The sequence below is a fragment of the Schistocerca nitens genome, chromosome 3 (genome assembly GCF_023898315.1).
Source record: "Schistocerca nitens isolate TAMUIC-IGC-003100 chromosome 3, iqSchNite1.1, whole genome shotgun sequence".
NCBI lineage: Eukaryota > Metazoa > Arthropoda > Insecta > Orthoptera > Acrididae > Schistocerca > Schistocerca nitens.
Genome location: NC_064616.1, coordinates 454,167,598 through 454,186,916, shown reverse-complemented (window position 1 = coordinate 454,186,916; position 19,319 = coordinate 454,167,598). Strand labels below are relative to the sequence as shown.

The window sequence follows — 19,319 nt, the reverse complement described above, 5'->3', positions numbered from 1 at the left end:
ATTCTTAGAAATTCATGGACAGATACCTTCACAAAAAATACCATGAGCATCCCAAGCAGGAAAGGGGCTCGCTACTCACAGGTACCTAGGAAGCTGTTGCCCAACTCTTTCTATGGGTGCTGAATATAATGTGAAGACATTGCCAGTTGGTGTATACATCCACCCAATTTGACTCCAATGGACTTTTTTCTCTTGGATATGACCACAGTTGAAAATCAGTACACAAGTTGCAAAGACCTAAGAGCATCTATAACATGGCACTGTTTCAGTATACACAATGACATTTAAGGAATGTCTTCAGCCTGTGCAAATGTCCCTACATTAGAGTCTGTAAATATGTATTGGAGTTGGTGGTGGGCACTCCAAACACTTGATGGCATGAATGGAAATGTTTCTTACCACTTTCTCGGTTCAATCATTTTTATTGTTAGTGATGTAATTTTACATTGTAACTGTGTAGAGCGAAAAGATCACTTAATGATCTTTATAGCTCAATTCCCTGTTTCTCAAACCTATTCTGCTTGTGAGATTCACCATTCTTCCAAGGCTTTGGTAGGAACAATACCAGAACTGATACCATACTTCACTGGTGAACTGTCCCAACAGGCTACATCCTCTGTATTCCACAGTTTTAATTTAAATTCTTATCAACTATTTCAAATCAATAACTAGACCTCCAGTTGCATGAAAATGAACAGTCCCACTAGCCAAATGTGGCTGTTTAGAAACATAATACAAACTTCCATTATAGACAGCAATTGGATAGAATTAAATAATTTCAGACATAGAAATAACAAGTTTTCAAATTGTAATTTTGGCTTAAACAAGTTGTCTACTTTAAGGTATAAGTGGTTGCAGATGACAAACTGTGCAAAAAAACAGTCACTGTAGAAACACAACACATTAGAAAAACCACATCATGTGGTAAAAAGGTATGAATTCGTAATTTATGTGTTTTTTTTTTTTTCAAATATCTGTAATTACTATCTAAAAACTAATAGCTACATGTATACAAACAGCAAAGAACACTCTTTATCTTTAACAAATGGAAAATGAAAGCCCACTGCAACTACAGTTAATTCAATTAATATAGAGATCTTTTAATATTTATTTTAATTTTTATTCTTATAACACGACTACACATTGATCTTGCCAAAAGCAGAGAAGCGATTCTTCTTAGTGTTGTAGCTCCCTGGTGCACTCTGGGATGCTCTCATGGGTACTCTGGGAGCTCTCATGGGTACTCTGGGAGCTCTCACGGGTACTCTGGGATCTCTGGGTACTCTCTTTATTGTCTTTAGGTGATCTGTTCATTCTATCTCGTGAGATTTTTTTAAAAAAATCCTTAAAATACTAATTCAATTTTTTTTATCAGTTTGTTCTATCTCGTGAGATTTTTTTTCTTTAAAAAGCTTAAAACACTAATTCAACTATTCAATCATGTTTATCTTCTATGGGTTGCAGGGGTTACGACCCCTGGGGAGGTGGGTGGGTATTCATGCATGGCTGTCTTCACTTAGCCGCTGCAGCTACGAAAGTAACAGTTAAAAAACAAAAATGTGTTTTGCTAAAGGTGGACCCTATCCAAAACATACATATTGCTAAAGCAAACAACGGAAGAAAAGAGCTTCAAACCCAAGATGATTCATTGGCTTGATGTTGGAAAATACATACATCTTGAGTTCTAAATGTTGCAATTTCTCCACAATCACTGATCAGATTTCTTAGAGCAAAACATGGTTGAATTCGTCTCTTTGAATTCTACAACACGAGCTGCAGAAATTACTACAGTTCCATTTAGATAAGTGAAACTGGCACCAATGTCTTAAAACAATTCTGACAGACAGAACTAGGTAGACAGCATCACCCTGTATATTGTAAAAAGTACACATCTTTACTGACCACTTGAAACCATGAAGTCATTTCAGTTTAGTTGAATTATTTGTGTGTTCACTCACAGTGCCAGCCAGTATTACATTGATAGTGCTCCAAAAAGCTAAACACAGATGCCATTGCATGATGGAGGTGGCCATTGCTTACCCCTTCCCCTGTCCTTGTGGTAATCTGAGTGCAGGGCAGAGCTAATTTCTCCACTCCCCATATCAAACACAATATCACGATTCACAGTTGCTGCAAAATCCACCAGCCAAATTAAGTCTCCATAGTTTCTTTGGGTACACTATTGTTTCAGTACATCTGTATTCATAACTTACAATGTTTATAACTGACCAAACAATAAGGTTCCTAGAGATACAATCACACTCATTTATTTATTCAACTATCACTCAACATGTAGCTATGGTACAACATTTTTTCACCCACAAGTTAAATGACACTCCATGCCTGCGTGTCTTCGAATCCTATGCCTTAAGGTAATAACATGTAAAATATCAATGCAACTTCTTCTTTATTTCAAAATATACATAATGTATCATTCTTGAAAGCTATGGAATTCATGCAGATCATAAAAATGGATGTACATGTATGTATGTACATGTATGTATGTACCACATTTCCTCCTAAACCACAGGATCGATTTCCAACATCGTTTACTGTCTGGAAAGAGTCACTGTGAGTGTAAGAACCATGTACTTATCAAAAGGGTGGAGATTGGGGTGAAAAAGCAGCTTAGCTCATGATGTGAGAATACCCTACATTTATTTATCCAGTATTTGAGAATGAGAGCACTCAGAAACTTGCAACAGATGTTACACGTAATTTCAGACCTTTACAAAACTTTTTCTCGCTGCCCCATGTAGAATCATAAAAGGAGAAAAGTTAGTAGCTTACTACATTTTCACTGTTCATGCAGTAAAATTGCCACATGAAGCACGACATTTTAATTTATTACTCCTTTATTACTGACTGTATTTGTGACACATTGTGCAGACAGTATTCACAAATATCACTGAATGTACAAGAAAAATTACATCATTCTGAGACATTTAGTTAAGGATATCGATGTCATAAACACTGAATGTGTGAAAAACAACTGTATCATGCAAGACATTTAAATTTATTGTTTCATTGCTACTAACTCTACTCACAACACTTTTTGTAGATGGTATTCAAATCTGTTGCTGAATGTAACTACAAAAATATATCACTGTACAACACACAGTTCAGGAGATAAGGTGCTAAAACACTGAGACCAAAGAAAAAACTGCCGTATCATGTCTGATGGTCTAGCAATGGCCTCGCCGCAGTGGATACACCGGTTCCCATGGGATCACCGAAGCTAAGCATTGTCAGGTGTGGCCAGCGCTTGGATGGGTAACCATCCAGCCGCCATGCGCTGTTGCCATTTTTCGGAGTGCACTCAGCCTCGTGATGCCAATTGAGGAGCTACTCGACCGAATAGTAGCGGCTCCGGTCAAAGAATACCATCATAATGACCGGGAGAGCAGTGTGCTGACCACACGACCCTCCTATCCGCATCCTCACCTGAGGATGACACAGCGGTCGGATGGTCCCGATGGGCCACTTGTGGCCTGAAGACGGAGTGCTTTATGTCTGATGGTCTAATTTAGTACTTCTTTACTGTTAACTCAGTTCTTGAAGCATTTCAAAGACAGTATCCACATACGTCAGTGAATGTACCTAGGCAAATACGTCATTTTACAATGAACAATTCAGCAGTTACGACGTCAGAAACACTGAGATGCATGAGAAACTGCCACATCATGCACGTTTTCTAATTTATTACTTCCATTCACAACACATTTTGCAGACAGTAGGCACATATATCACTGGATGTACTTGCAAAATTATATGACTATAGAGCACATGGTTAAGGAGATATGAGTCATAAACATTACAGTGCGTGGAAATAAAACTGCAAGGTGAAATTTGTTACACATACAGATTGAAATACATGTACAAACACGCATTAAATATGGGTAAATATACTGGATGTGTATGCAATCAAAGCCATGGACAAAAAGCTCATCCAAAACCCATGGATGATTTCAATCAAATTTGGTACACATATTAGTTACCATCCGGAAAGAAATACTGTACAGGTAAGAGCCACCATCCTCCTATTGGGGTGAGTGTGATAATGTAGAGAGAGAAGGGAGGATGAGAAGATGGGCGGACAGTGGAGGGGAAAGAGGGGAGAGGCACAGATAAGAGGAGATGGACGGACACAGGAGGGAGGACGAGATGGCCTAATAGATGACTGGAATAAATAAATACATGGGAAAATTTCATGTTTCTTGTGCATGAAAAATGTGAATACTTACATGTTTTTTCCTTTCGTATATAACTTGCACCTCGTCTGAATCTCCTTCAGTAGCACTATTGCGGATATCATCAGGTGTTGGGTTACGGGGATGCTGAAAGAATAAAACAAAGTTATGCACAAAAAATTTAAAAAGCATGATGAACTGCAGGCTGATTCCTCAAAAGTGCTTTGTTGGTCATATGGAATGTAAGTGAGTGCACAGAGGAGAGGGAGAAGGCGTTACACACATGTTTGAATGGGCAAAAGTGTCTATAGTACAAGTATGTAATGCAGTGTTGAATTCCTGATCAACTATTACTGTTCAGAAAGAGGAAGTAAAATACAGAACCAAAAGAGTCTGCCAAAAGTCTAATTACTGTCATGACATCTACTTCAGGATTATAAATGAGCAGATTAACCAATAAATATTTTATATCAACTGAAGCATCAAGCTGTTGGGTTATGTGGTAGTACTTGAATACAAACTAAATTAATATATGCTCAGTCACTGCACTTTTTACTCTTTTAAGATAGTTGCAACTCTTTTTGCACCTAAGGATCATGTTTGTTCCAACATTACTAATTTGAATAATGATCAAAATTAACAGTTTTCTCATTCTTCTGTGACACCTAACATGCTTACATGAGGTAAGAAGTAATCAACAGCAGCAAATACAGAATGACCTCAATCTCAAAAGTCTATATGGTTTTAACGTCAAACTGATTGAACGCTTTTGATTCTTTACCCTACAACAATGTAATAATTATGTTTTTTCATGCTCATAATGTAACTCTGTTGTGTTTAGGAAGCTACTAACTTTTACTCAGTACAGAATATTGTGAAGTTGGAAGCTCTGTGATAACTATTACACAATGTTGTCGGACTAGGAGTCTGCCATTACATTTTTTCTACAGAAAGGCTGGTGACATAATACTAAGTGAGGAAACGTGTCAGGAATCTGATAACTATGTAATAAAGACCCTTCATAAACTTTTACTAGTAGTAACATAGTGTCTACATTTTATTCACATGAATAAATATTCAGCTACCCAGGAAAAATAATTTTTTATCTGATGTGAAAATTACTTTGTTATTTTTATTTTGAGTGATGACAGAAAGACATATAAATCTAAATGTCAACAACTGTAGAATGAGAGTGAAACATCTGATAAGCAATCAGCATCTTATTCACATTGTAATAGGTTCATCTGACACATACTTACCGCAACTTTTATGTCCACACTAAAGTGACTTGCCTCCCCTGGCTGAACTGCACTTTTTTGATATTTTACAACAGGAGATGTGGACATCTGAAACAAAACCCATGTAGTTTTTTCATAATTACACCATATGACAGGTGAAAGCAAATCACTAGAAGCTACTTTCCATAATTGTTAAGGGAGAATTTTCTTGGTTTTTGAGGCATAGGAAATTGAGTGCATCCTGCTATTTATACATACACTTCTACACAAAAAATATTGTTTCCTATAATGAGGTTGTCCTCAAGCATCTCATACTGTATGTTTTTAGGTCAAAACAAGTATAGGCTGTGGTAATGTTAGTTTTCTCTAATCCTTACACTATTTACACTTTGTTTTGGAGACTGTTATGTAATTTACATTACTGTAAACCAGTGAGCATGCACCAATATCACAACCCAAACTGCTGATTACCTATTATTTTGCAGCACATTCACCATGTTATACAATGCTGTAATTGCCTACCCAGAAATTAGGATAGATCATTGTCTTACTCAACAGTATACTATGAAATACTGCCTTGAATTGTAGTGCAATAATCTGTAATGCTTCCATAAGTTGTGTAGGACATGATACCCATATCATACACCACAAAATTATGCAGAAAGACCTCAGATGTGACTATAAGAAGTACTTAGAAACACAATTTTAAAAAAAAAAGAAAAACTTACACATAATGACAATACAATACTTGATACAGAACATTATCACCTTGTCTGATACCAGCTCTTCTTCAAAACATCAAAGCAAAAATCTAGTGCTTGGACAACGAATGTTTATAGTGTTCCAGAAAATGTTGAGCACATGTTTCCTACATGCATTTTTCATTTTGTAGCAGAGTGTAAACTGTTACAAAGTGTCTTGATGAAGATAATAGAAGAATGACTTTTGGGTCTGGCTGGGTCAGAAAAAAGGCATATGGTTTCAAGTGCTGCTAAAGCTTATGTTTTTAATCTGTCAATACATTTCATGAGTCCATACTCATGCACACAAACAAAAACAAAAAAAAATAGATTGAGTGCTAGAAAATACTGTGATCATATCTATAAAATGGGCACCAATCAAATACTTCTAGATCATGAAGCAGAAGTGGATAATACGAGTACTTAGAAACTTGGAATTTTACACAACAGAGAAACAAATCATAAAACAATTACTGTACAGCATATGTTAGGTTCCTGTTATCCACCTGTATTAAATATATGCTATTATTTCTGGTGGTTACCTTCACCAGTCCTCCTCCAATTTCTATTGTAACATTACCACTCTTTGAGAAACATTTCACTAAATCTTTCCCTTTTGTACCCTCCTTTTACATTCCGTGGCTGTTCTACTGTTTTATTTTATTTGGCTTACTCTCCAATATGGTTATCCTTTCCTTTTACTTAAAAACTGTCCACTTTTGTCCATTCACAATTTCAGATTCTGATTATCTTTCCCCTACCTTGAACTTACGCATTCTGCCCTTTTCCAGTTCTTACCATTCATGTTTTCCAACCTGATTTGTTGCTACCATTTCATCAAAGTTTCCTTCTTGTCTTGTTTCACTGAGTTCTCTTGGATCTATAATTCCTGATGCAGTTCATATCTAATTATTAAATAATTTCAATTTCATCAAACCTCTTCACTCTTCTGAGAAACAAAGGAGGTTCTCAATATTACATCCATACAGAACAGCATTGTGAGGGCTGTGCCACTATGCACTTTGATGGTTCACACTATCAACTTCAGGTGGAGAACTGTTTAGTTACGTTGCTGGTGTTAGTGGAAAGACATCTGTGCTCTTCACGAACACCAGCTATATGACTAATTTGTCTGAGCTCTTCACCAACACCAGCTATTTAACTTTACAACTGTCCACCTGAAAATGGTGGTGGTGGTAACCATCAAAATGAAAAAAGAATATTTTATAACCGATATGATTAATATATTCTTTATTTTTTTTTCCTACTGGCAAATATTCTTCAAAACAACACAATTATCTCTTTTCAAAGAAACACGATAGTTTAATAAGTAATTACAGCTCTGAATGTTATCCTGCATAAACAATTACAAGGGGCACAACACTTTGTTGTTTTAAAAAAATTGTACAAAGTTAGCAATGTTTAATCATATGCACATGTTGCAACACTCCACCATCTCCATTTGCACACTTGTCAATTCATCTGCTAAGGACTGAATTTCTACTTTGGCTGTGATACTATCAGTGATGAAGTCACTTCACCAAACAAATCCAGGTGATTTAAATTTAGAGGCCTTCAATACCAGACAAATTTCACTTAACCACCTCATCCACTGATAAAACAACACATCTGATGCAGGTAGTTTTAGGTCCTTAAGCTGGTGCCGATGTACTGTCATGTTGTAACCACATGAAAGATTTGACAGTATACAAAAATTTAAAACATGGCCCTTAGTCTGTCATTATCTAGAATGGTAATTTACTACTTAAACCAAAAGCTGTTCTCCTGCCAGGACACATAATACACCAGTAAAAATATGTTTTACTGAAACCAGTAGGTCACTACCATCACACCCAAGTGGTCCTAGCACTGAAGCAAGAGTCTTGTCAGTTAATGAAGTAGGCTAACATGTAGATGGGTAATAACAATATCATTACAGCCCCAAAAGTCAATCTAATGCTCTCATGACAGATTTGAGCTAGACATTTCAGTTATGGAAACTGTAGCTCTATGGATGCTGCAGTCACAGTCAATGTGGGACCAAATACAACATGTAAAATTATAGGAACTATGTTCAGCTTATCATTCCCAAGAAAATCAAAAACGAAGATAGTGGTTTAATGCCCTGTAGACGATGAGGCCATTGGACAGAGCGTAAGCCAGGACTGGAAATGAAATTGGCTGTGCCCCCTTCAGAGAAATAATCATCCTAGCCTTAGCCTTCAGCAATTTAGAAATATCATAAGAAACCTAAATCTGGATAACTGGATGGGGATTTCAACTGCCATCTTCCAGAATACAAGTACAGTGTCTTAATACTGTACCATCTCAGTCACATACACTCTGAAGTTTTGCCATTTAAAAATTTCAATGGTTCAAGTTCTCTCACAGGTCTAGCTTTGAGGTATTTCATATTTGTCAGTCAAATCAGTCTCTCGTTAACCACACAACCTGTGAATCATATTCATAAATGCTAACATTAAAAATATCTAAATCATGTACAATAAAAACACAACAGGTATGATTAAAATTTATGCCCACTGTTTTATCACTGCAAACTTTAAAATAAGTATTCGCTGCCCATATCTCCAAGTTCTTGACAGCCAGCCAAGGCTGATGAGATGTGGCTGCAAAACTGGATTAAAGGTAAAAATAGAGAATTCATCCACACACAAAGAAAACTCAACAGGGCCCTTTACTGTGGGTGAGATAGAATTAGTAGGAACAACACAAAAATAAACACTTTCCTTAAAGGCACGATTCTTCTGACTATGTATTTAAAACAGCATCAATCAATTTCAAAAGAACCACAGTAAAAAGAACACACACTCACAGAATCCACAGCTGAGTCAGCTAATACATGATACAGCAAATGCAATACCATTTGCCTTCTCTAGATTAGAGAATACATCTACACGGTGTAGCGTATGTAGAAAATAAGTGTAGAAACACTTCCAGTTGTCTAGGGTTGTTTTGTGTAGAATACATCTACACGGTGTAGCATGTAACAACAACAACTGTACATACAAAAATTTTTCTTCTGATTTTCAATAAATTAATATAAGCGATGTTTTGATGCCATTTCTTTCTTGTCATGTCATTATGTTAAAGACACTGTAAACACATTTCGATCTAAATTTTAATATTTATGTTAAATTTCAAGTAATATTATAATAGAAATGAAGTTTAAATAATGTTGGGAATATTGTAAGAGGTGAAAGTTGTAATTGTACGCCTGGTCCATACGTAGGCAATGTATTAGGATATGTGGAATGTAAAACCTTTGGTGAATACCCTATCTGTAGGGGAGCGGAAAAAGGTGGATGGCAGGCGAGCGCGGGAAAACACACACGGGCGCGGTACGGCATAACGGGCTCAGAAGTCAGTCGGAGTTGGGCACCGGTCTGAGGAAGACGTTCCGGATCGAGGAGGCTATCCTGGAAAAAGTGGTTTCATTTGAGCCTCGGATGTGCCATTTCCGACGACTATACAGCATGGCTATATCTAATAGGCACTGAATTGGAAGGGATTACAACGCTAAGAAGAAGCAAAGTGCCGATACAGCAAGAGCCATAGCTGTGACTATATGTGTGCTGTACGTCTCGCCATCTCGCTGCCCGCCAACCGCCGCATCGACTCGCACAGGTCAATTCTTTACAAGTGTATCCGTATGGACCAGTGTTAAATTTGTTCCTAACTGTTCAATAATAACTTGACTTTTACCTGAATTGCCCTATCAATTAATTATCCTAATCACTAACCTGGACAGGGTCCTTTCCGCATGTTGTGCAATCCGAGTGTCCCGAAATGAAGATTCAAAATTCATGTTAATAAGAATTACGTGCAGAACTATCTATGCTAGAAAGATATTCAAAGAGCTTTGTTGTTAATGAGTATTTTGGTAAATAATAGACCTGACCAAAGTTGAAGATAATGTCGAAAGTGATTTAGTAATGAAGCTTAATTAATCAGAGACAAAATTAATAGTAGTTAAATGAGGAATTAATAAGACAAAAGGAATAGTAACTCCTATTTTGAAAATCTTGAGTACTTAATGCTTTCAATAGTTAATAGTTCAACACAGTGACCATAACAGTTTCAGGGTCCCCCCTCCCCCCTCCATTCTTTTCATTTCTATTCATTTAAATGCTAAAGTGCACTAAACTGATTTGATCTGCAAAGTGAAAGCCAGTATAAAACCTAAATTTATCAGTGTTTTTTTTTTTTCTTATTAAAATTGACGTTGTATGTGTGTTTCAAAAGTGTTATTTCTAGGGCAACCTATGCCCGATTTCAGTTGGATCAATAGACAAAAATGCAGTGTGTAGTAATCATTGTAGTGTAATGTTGTGTATTTGTAGCTTGTCCAAATCAGTACAGGAAGGGAAAATACTAGTTCAGTAGATTTTTCGGGTTCTAAAATTTTCCATATAATGCAGTATTACTACGTGTTGTTATGTTTGTACATACATCCACTTGTACAAGAGAAAAACTCACGTAATGCCTAATTAGGCTGGCGACCGTATTATTAATAATTGGTAGCATATGCTGCGTAGGTTTCTTGTCCATATTAACGTGTAGTTGCACTTTATACTAGCTTGACGTATCATTGTTGTTACTGACTGGGAATAAGTCCGATTTTGCTTCCATTCAGGTACACGTGGTCATCATATTTAATAAAATCCTTTCTTATAAGGTGAAGCCCGTCAACTTATCATAGTACAGGCTTTAGATAGTTAACGTACGCAAGAGCGGGGACGTTACAAGTGGCTTCCCGGTGACAGGACATCCAGTTGTTGTCGGTCACAAATTAAAGTGAATACCGAACAGTGGATGTTCAGTGGCTCGAATTGTAATAACATTCAGTAAAGTAAACTGCAGTGAACGTCAAGTATAGTAGTGTGGTGTGATTGGCATTTAGTACGGACAAGAACGTAGAAACGGTAGATGTGCCGAGCGTAATGGAAAATGCAACTGGCAGTAGCAGGAGTTTACGCGGCCAGATAACAGATGGCGTTAGCGGAAGACAATTGGCGTACATACAATACCACGAACACGTTAACGAACAGAGTGAAATGTCGAGATCGCCTCGAACGCAGCAAGGAATGAAACAGGAAGTAGAGGGTGACTTTGTAGATGATAGTGGGTATGTGAATGAATCCACTGACATGTTTGATTCACCACAGATAAAGAAAGAACCGAAAGAAACTTCTGAAGTAGGATCGGAACACACAGATTCCGTAGAACAAAACAGTGTAAAAATTTTAAGCATGAACGATTTATTTGAACAATTAACTAAACAAATTTCAGGGCAGAATGATCAGCTTAAAACACACGTTGCTGAGCAGCTCAAAACGCAGAATAATCAGCTTAAAACACACGTTGCCGAGCAGCTCAAAACACAGAATGAGCAGCTTAAAACTCATGTTGATGAGCAGCTCAAAACACAAAGTAATCAGTTCAAAACACAGAACGAGCAGCTTAAAACACACATTGACGAGCAGCTTAAAACACAAGTGGGTCAAATTAAAGCACAGGTCGAAGATCAAGGAATTAAAATTAGTAAACAAATAGAACAAGTAGAACAAAAAGTTGGTAATTTAAGTTCTGTGGTAAATACTATGAGATTTGAAATTGATACCATTAACAAAAATATGGATACTATGCAGGGAGAAATTGGTAACATTAACAGTAGGTTCGATGTTGAAATTCTCAACATCCAAGAGAAAGTAGAACCTCTGGTTGAAACAAAAGTAGACGAAAAAGTTTTCGGTCTTAAAACTGAAATTGTAAACGAATGTCAACTCGGAATCTCACAGTTGAAAAAGGCAGTTTCAGACACTGAAAGAGATTTAGGTGAAAAAGTTGCCGGGTGTGTACAAAAATGTGAACATAATTCTTCGAAAATTCAAGGCAAAATTTTCGATCTTGAGAGTAAAATTAAAGATAGGCCTGGTGTTGTCTATAATGGCACACCAATTACGAAGCTGTTAGAAGGTGAGGAACGCTTCGATCCCGCCAAGAAACATAACGGATGGCATCCGTTAGATTTCATCAAAAATTGCGAGAAGATATTTCCTGAACACTTGTCTGATCAGGAAAAGATAAACGTAGTAATTAGCGCCTTAGCGGGTGATGCTAAGCGCTGGGGAATTAATTTGAATATCGAACGAATGACGTTCAAAGAGTTTAAGCAAAGGTTTACGGAAGAATATTGGTCCGAACAAAAACAGGATCATTTATGGCGCGAGTTTATCATGGCCAAACATCATGATAACAGGGGCAGGAATTCTTTGAAAGAATTCTGCGAATATTGGTACCGGAAATTGACACATTTAAGAGGAAGAAGATCAGATTCAGAAATTATCTGGGAGCTATATAAAAAGCTTCCAGAAGATTCAAAGAGGTACGTGGGAAGCAATCATCGCTGCTTCCAAGCGTTTCTCGAAAGGGTGGAAGACGAAGACCACTGGCGCGAAAGTCGTGCCAATTATCAAAATTTTGGTAACCGTAATAATCGTAATAATGACGAAAGAAATGACGGCGAAGGGTTTCGCGTCAATATGATACAGAGAGGAAGAGGCAGAGGCAGAGGCCGAGGAAGTTATCCAAGTCGCGGTAGAGGGTACACCGCGCAAAATAATAACGACGCGGGAAACTAATTTCCGCGAACGTTGCGGGCCAAACGGAAGCGGACAGTACATACCGGCCCCGATTTAAGAAAAGTTACCGAACCAATAGTAATGTTATGAGACAGGTTAGAGACAGGCGTGGAACGACACAACGTGTTGTTGCGAAACAAGCGTCAGGTGCGAGCCAGAATGAGTCATCTCGGCCGCGCAGAGCGCTACTTGTTAACAGGCGAGTGGAGCATCAGAGGGCAACGGCCCGGCCTAGCAGAACAGCTGTTCAGAGAGAAGCCGTTAGCAATACGGCAGCATTAGGTACGAACGTAGCCGTAAGAGCTGATGAATATATTACGAGTGATAATTCCGTGGTGAAGGAAATAATAGATGAAACTGTGAACACACAGAGAGGTGCGGTAAGCAGTGTTAGCAATGAAGTAAATGGCGAGAATGAATTAGCAGAAGTAACTGATTGGCGTGTGCAGATCGACGATCTGTACAAGGGCCTAAAGCAATGTGAGTGGGAGGATTTTAAAAAGGAATATGAAGCAAGGAAGTTAATTAGTAAAGAAGGAGATAAAAGGGACGTCGATAAGGTGGCGGGGCCCGAGTTTAAAGAGGAGTGAGTAAATAGCGCCGCGCAAAGTGCGCGTGCTGCCGATAGGACGAAGGTGAAAAATAGGAAGGAATTGGAGGACGAAATCCTTAGCATTGACGAGGAAGTAACTTCTGTTAATGATCCGCCTACAGTACTAGCTGCTACCGAAAGGCACCATGAGGAAGGGGCAGATAATTACCTAAAAGTAATTGAAGTCCACGAGGATTACACTGAATATGAAGTAACAGTGGATGTGAGTAAAGCAGATGATGAGGCCGTTTTGCCAAAAGAGGAAATTGAATTAAAATCAAAACCTGACGAAAGCGCAGAGGGAGAACTTAATGCCTGTCTCAGAAAAGCTTTTATGTTAGAACCTGAAAGCGATCCAGAATGGTCGGATTCTGACGATAGTTCAGATGATGAAAGGTACGCAAATACAGACGAAAATGAATATACTAACTTTCCTTTCCTACTTTCAAAAGTAGCGTACTTAAGTGAATCTGGTGCTGTGGAAGATAGTAGTGATGACTCTAGTGAAGATGAATTTTCAGGTGTAAACGAAAGTAAATATACTTTTACTGAAAGAGGGTATGAGAAAATTAGTGAAAATTTTCCAGAGCAAGATACAGTAAATAGAAGTGGGAAAAAACCGAATGAATTATTCAGTAACGTAAAACAGGGGCATAATTTGCAGGAACCTCCAGATGATACTATACTGGGGCACGTCTTAATAAATGTTTTGAAGGAGTGTGAATTACAGGAACAAAAAGAACCACCTGATAAAATGATAGCAGAACAGGGAATGTTGTACCTTGCTAAAGACTTTGAAATTTCAAAACCTAAAAAGCCACCTGATGAAACGAAACGTTGGCAAGATCTGAATGGTTTAGTGAAAGATGTAGAAAATAGGAGGCCTAAAAAGCCACCAGACTTAAGTGACTGTTTTATGAACCTTAAAAGACTGCCTTGTTAATAAAGAGACTGGGGACAGGATACTGTATTTGTATATATTATTAGTATTATGCATGACTTTATTATTACTGTATCTCAGTGTTACATGAAAGTGAATTATTGTTTTGTTGATTTAGAGTCTGGGGCAGATTTATATTGATCTTTGGAAACGTCATGAACACAGTACATCATTACTGGATTCCCACCAGAAGATATTTTGTTAGGCAGTAGGAGTAAAAGTTTAATTGAAGAAAAACTAGAGTTTCCACCTTGTACAAGTTTGGGGTTGAATCGAAAGAAAGAATTAATAAGAAAAAGGGCAAAGCAAAAAGCTGAATCTAGATCTAAGAGACATGAAAAAAAAAAAAATCTTAAAGTTTCAAAATTTAAAATTGGGGATTATGTTCTTTTAAAAACCCACGAAAAATCTAGTGAACTGCACCATGAAATTTCCAAATTTAAATATATTTATAATGGACCGTATATAATACAGAACATTCCACATGATAATGCTTACTACCTGATCTACCCAAAATCCAAAAGACCTTTAGGTGTAAGAAATGTTGTGGACCTGAAACTGTATGTTCCTAGGAGTGAGTGACCTAAGTACACTCAGAAAGCAATTTGCAGTAAATGTGCTGTATCTTATGCTGAAACTAATTTCGTCCAAATGTAACAAATCTTTGTAAATGTATGTATACCATTGACAGTGTGCTAATGTAGTTATGTGAGTTTCAGATTGCCAAATGCACTATAAAAGTAAGAATGTATGGAGAAAAGGACTGAAAAGAAAAGGGTAAATGCCAAATACCAAAGTGGACGGTATATGAGTCATAATATAAAGGACTGGCATACACTAAAGAGGGCAGATAAATAGTCAATGGAGATTTATAAGTGTGATACAGGAATGTGACAATATGAGGTGAAAAGGACTGCCCAAATCTGAATAATAGGCAGCAAATATGTGGAGTAAATTTTCTAAATATTATTGTGTGTGTTTTGTTTAGTAAGTAAGAAAATGGACTGCCATTCAATGCAAGCAGCAACAAATTGTCTTATTGTGTATACAGGTATTTGCATTCGTTTTTGTAGTTAAATGTTTGTATTCCAGATTTTGAAATTATTTCTTTGAGAAATTTAGTAAAAATGAGTAATTTGCTATTTTAATAATGTTATGATGGGAGGTTGGACTGTGCAAAAGGCACTTAAGTAAATGACAAGTACATGTTCTTGATATGTTAAAAAGTATAGACTTATATAATGTGAGTGAAAGGAAGTACGTGGTATAAAATTTTTTTGGACATTCACGTAAATAATCTGAACCATTGTATAAATGTAAAATTTAGTGTTCCCATTAAATTTACACTTTGTGAAAATTACTGGAAACAGGGGCATGTGTAACAACAACAACTGTACATATAAAAATTTTTCTTCTGATTTTCGATAAATTAATATAAGCGATGTTTTGATGCCATTTCTTTTCTTGTCATGTCATTATGTTAAAGACACTGTAAACACATTTCGATCTAAATTTTAATATTTATGTTAAATTTCAAGTAATATTATAATAGAAATGAAGTTTAAATAATGTTGGGAATATTGTAAGAGGTGAAAGTTGTAATTGTACGCCTGGTCCATACGTAGGCAATGTATTAGGATATGTGGAATGTAAAACCTTTGGTGAATACCCTATCTGTAGGGGAGCGGAAAAAGGTGGATGGCAGGCGAGCGCGGGAAAACACACACGGGCGCGGTACGGCATAACGGGCTCAGAAGTCAGTCGGAGTTGGGTACCGGTCTGAGGAAGACGTTCCGGATCGAGGAGGCTATCCTGGAAAAAGTGGTTTCATTTGAGCCTCGGATGTGCCATTTCCGACGACTATACAGCATGGCTATATCTAATAGGCACTGAATTGGAAGGGATTACAACGCTAAGAAGAAGCAAAGTGCCGATACAGCAAGAGCCATAGCTGTGACTGTATGTGTGCTGTACGTCTCGCCATCTCGCTGCCCGCCAACCGCCGCATCGACTCGCACAGGTCAATTCTTTACAAGTGTATCCGTATGGACCAGTGTTAAATTTGTTCCTAACTGTTCAATAATAACTTGACTTTTACCTGAATTGCCCTATCAATTAATTATCCTAATCACTAACCTGGACAGGGTCCTTTCCGCATGTTGTGCAATCCGAGTGTCCCGAAATGAAGATTCAAAATTCATGTTAATAAGAATTACGTGCAGAACTATCTATGCTAGAAAGATATTCAAAGAGCTTTGTTGTTAATGAGTATTTTGGTAAATAATAGACCTGACCAAAGTTGAAGATAATGTCGAAAGTGATTTAGTAATGAAGCTTAATTAATCAGAGACAAAATTAATAGTAGTTAAATGAGGAATTAATAAGACAAAAGGAATAGTAACTCCTATTTTGAAAATCTTGAGTACTTAATGCTTTCAATAGTTAATAGTTCAACACAGTGACCATAACAGTTTCAGGGTCCCCCCTCCCCCCTCCATTCTTTTCATTTCTATTCATTTAAATGCTAAAGTGCACTAAACTGATTTGATCTGCAAAGTGAAAGCCAGTATAAAACCTAAATTTATCAGTGTTTTTTTTTTCTTATTAAAATTGACGTTGTATGTGTGTTTCAAAAGTGTTATTTCTAGGGCAACCTATGCCCGATTTCAGTTGGATCAATAGACAAAAATGCAGTGTGTAGTAATCATTGTAGTGTAATGTTGTGTATTTGTAGCTTGTCCAAATCAGTACAGGAAGGGAAAATACTAGTTCAGTAGATTTTTCGGGTTCTAAAATTTTCCATATAATGCAGTATTACTACGTGTTGTTATGTTTGTACGTACATCCACTTGTACAAGAGAAAAACTCACGTAATGCCTAATTAGGCTGGTGAACGTATTATTAATAATTGGTAGCATATGCTGCGTAGGTTTCTTGTCCATATTAACGTGTAGTTGCACTTTATACTAGCTTGACGTATCATTGTTGTTACTGACTGGGAATAAGTCCGATTTTGCTTCCATTCAGGTACACGCGGTCATCATATTTAATAAAATCCTTTCTTATAAGGTGAAGCCCGTCAACTTATCATAGTACAGGCTTTAGATAGTTAACGTACGCAAGAGCGGGGACGTTACAAGCATACCTGTTCAGAATTTATACAGGCTGAGTGTTGAACATCCACTAAACATCCTTTCCTACACAAAAGCTAGGAGAAGTACTGTAACATCAACTCTGAGAGCTTCAGGAGTCTTCCCTGGTTCAGAAGTCAATCAGGATAGCTTTCTCAATGAGTCAGAATACTGTCCTCCTGTTGCTTGAAAGGTTCCGGAGGATTCAGTTGCAACAGCATGTGACAGTGAACATTGTTAAAACCAGGAACTGCATTCTCCACTACATACATTATTAAGAAGTATAACGGCTTTCTCTTTTGCACAGTTTCCTGGCAGCATTGAAATTTTGGTCTTGTCTAATACTAGATGTCCTAATGTCAAAATACTCTGCCACTGTCTGGCTCAAACAGATGCTTACAACTCATTTTTTCTGTGCACCATTTAAATATGCAACAGGAAAGAGGGAAATGTTAGTTGTACATGAACAACACTTCATCACACACTGTAATGTGGCCTGTGGATTACAGTTGTAGATATTGATGTTAATGTAGTGGACTGGTGATACAGAACAGCACCCACCTCCAAAAGCAAGACCTAGTAAACTATGATGCACGTGTTTCACTTCCATGCCAAAAGGTCATATAAATACTATACTGTGTTGCTAAAGAAGGAAAGTGCTAACAAACTGAACAGGACAGGGGAAGCAGCACAGCACAACATTGTGGAGCCTTCAAAACCTGGAATGGCCAGTGGTCTCACACAAATGTTGGAGTGGTACTGAAAAGTTTCCCCCTCTCCTGGTCTACAAATACCTAAAATCAGACTTTCTTTCTCTCTCTACTTCACCAAGGAAACATTTAATCATTCTTATGTTACCCTTAGCATTTAAATAAAGTGTAAGGTGGCAAAGGGTGTTATCACAATAACTAAAAACAATATGTAACAATGGTAAGTCTAGAATAAATACAATATGTGTAAGAGGATAGATTATTGTTGACCACAGGAGGCTGCATGCAGCCAACAGGCATTTAAAATGTGGCAGAAAATGATAAGCTTCACTTTCAAAGTTCATCTTAACATACAACAAAAGCATATTTCCTCAGAGGCTATAAAGACCTCATTAGTCACTTTTCAAACTAAAACAAGCTGATCAGGCTGTAATATTTAAATAGGACATGGAATGATATGGCTGTGATTTCATTCAACCAATGCCACAGATCATGGAGCTGCACTAGTGTATGTATGGATCTTGTACTGTAGAAGAGTTGGTGCTGTTTGCTTTAGTTTGGAGTATATCTACATCTACATCTATGTAGGTACTCTGCAAGCCACTGTACAGTGCATGGCAGAGGGTACCCTGTACCACTACGAATCATTTCCTTTCCGGTTCCACTCACAAACTGAGCACGGGAGAAGCGAGTGTCTATATGCCTCCATATGAATTCTAATTTCTTGTACCTTATCTTTGTTGTCCATATGCACAATGTATCGGCCACAGTAGAATCGTTCTGCAGTCGGCTTCAAATGCTGGTTCTCTAAATTTTCTCAGCAGTGTTTCTCAACAAGAAGGTTACATTGCCTCTAGGGATTCTTATTTCAGTTTCTGAAGCATCTCTGTAACACTTGTGTGTTGTTTGATCCTACTGGTAACAAATCTAGCAGCCCGCCTCTGAACCGCTTCGATGTCTTCCTTCAATCCAACACGGTATGGACGCCAAATACTCGAGCAGTATTCAAGAATAGGTCACACCAGAGTCCTATATGTGGTCTCCTTTACCGATGAATCACCCTTTCCTAAAATTCTCCCAACAAACCGAAGTTGGCCATTCATCTTCGCTACCACA

At 37.5% G+C, this 19,319-nt stretch overlaps 1 protein-coding gene across 1 annotated transcript in view; it reads right to left on the bottom strand.

The window, feature by feature from the left end:
- The window catches only part of LOC126248382 (uncharacterized), a 549,077-nt gene that overhangs the window by 262,811 nt on the left and 266,947 nt on the right, over positions 1–19,319 (bottom strand). The window contains exons 15-16 of the mRNA XM_049949323.1: positions 5,450–5,536; positions 4,245–4,337 (exon numbers count right to left, since the gene is read on the bottom strand). Coding sequence (XP_049805280.1) covers positions 4,245–4,337; positions 5,450–5,536 — 180 coding nt within the window. The remainder of the gene's footprint in view (positions 1–4,244; positions 4,338–5,449; positions 5,537–19,319) is intronic.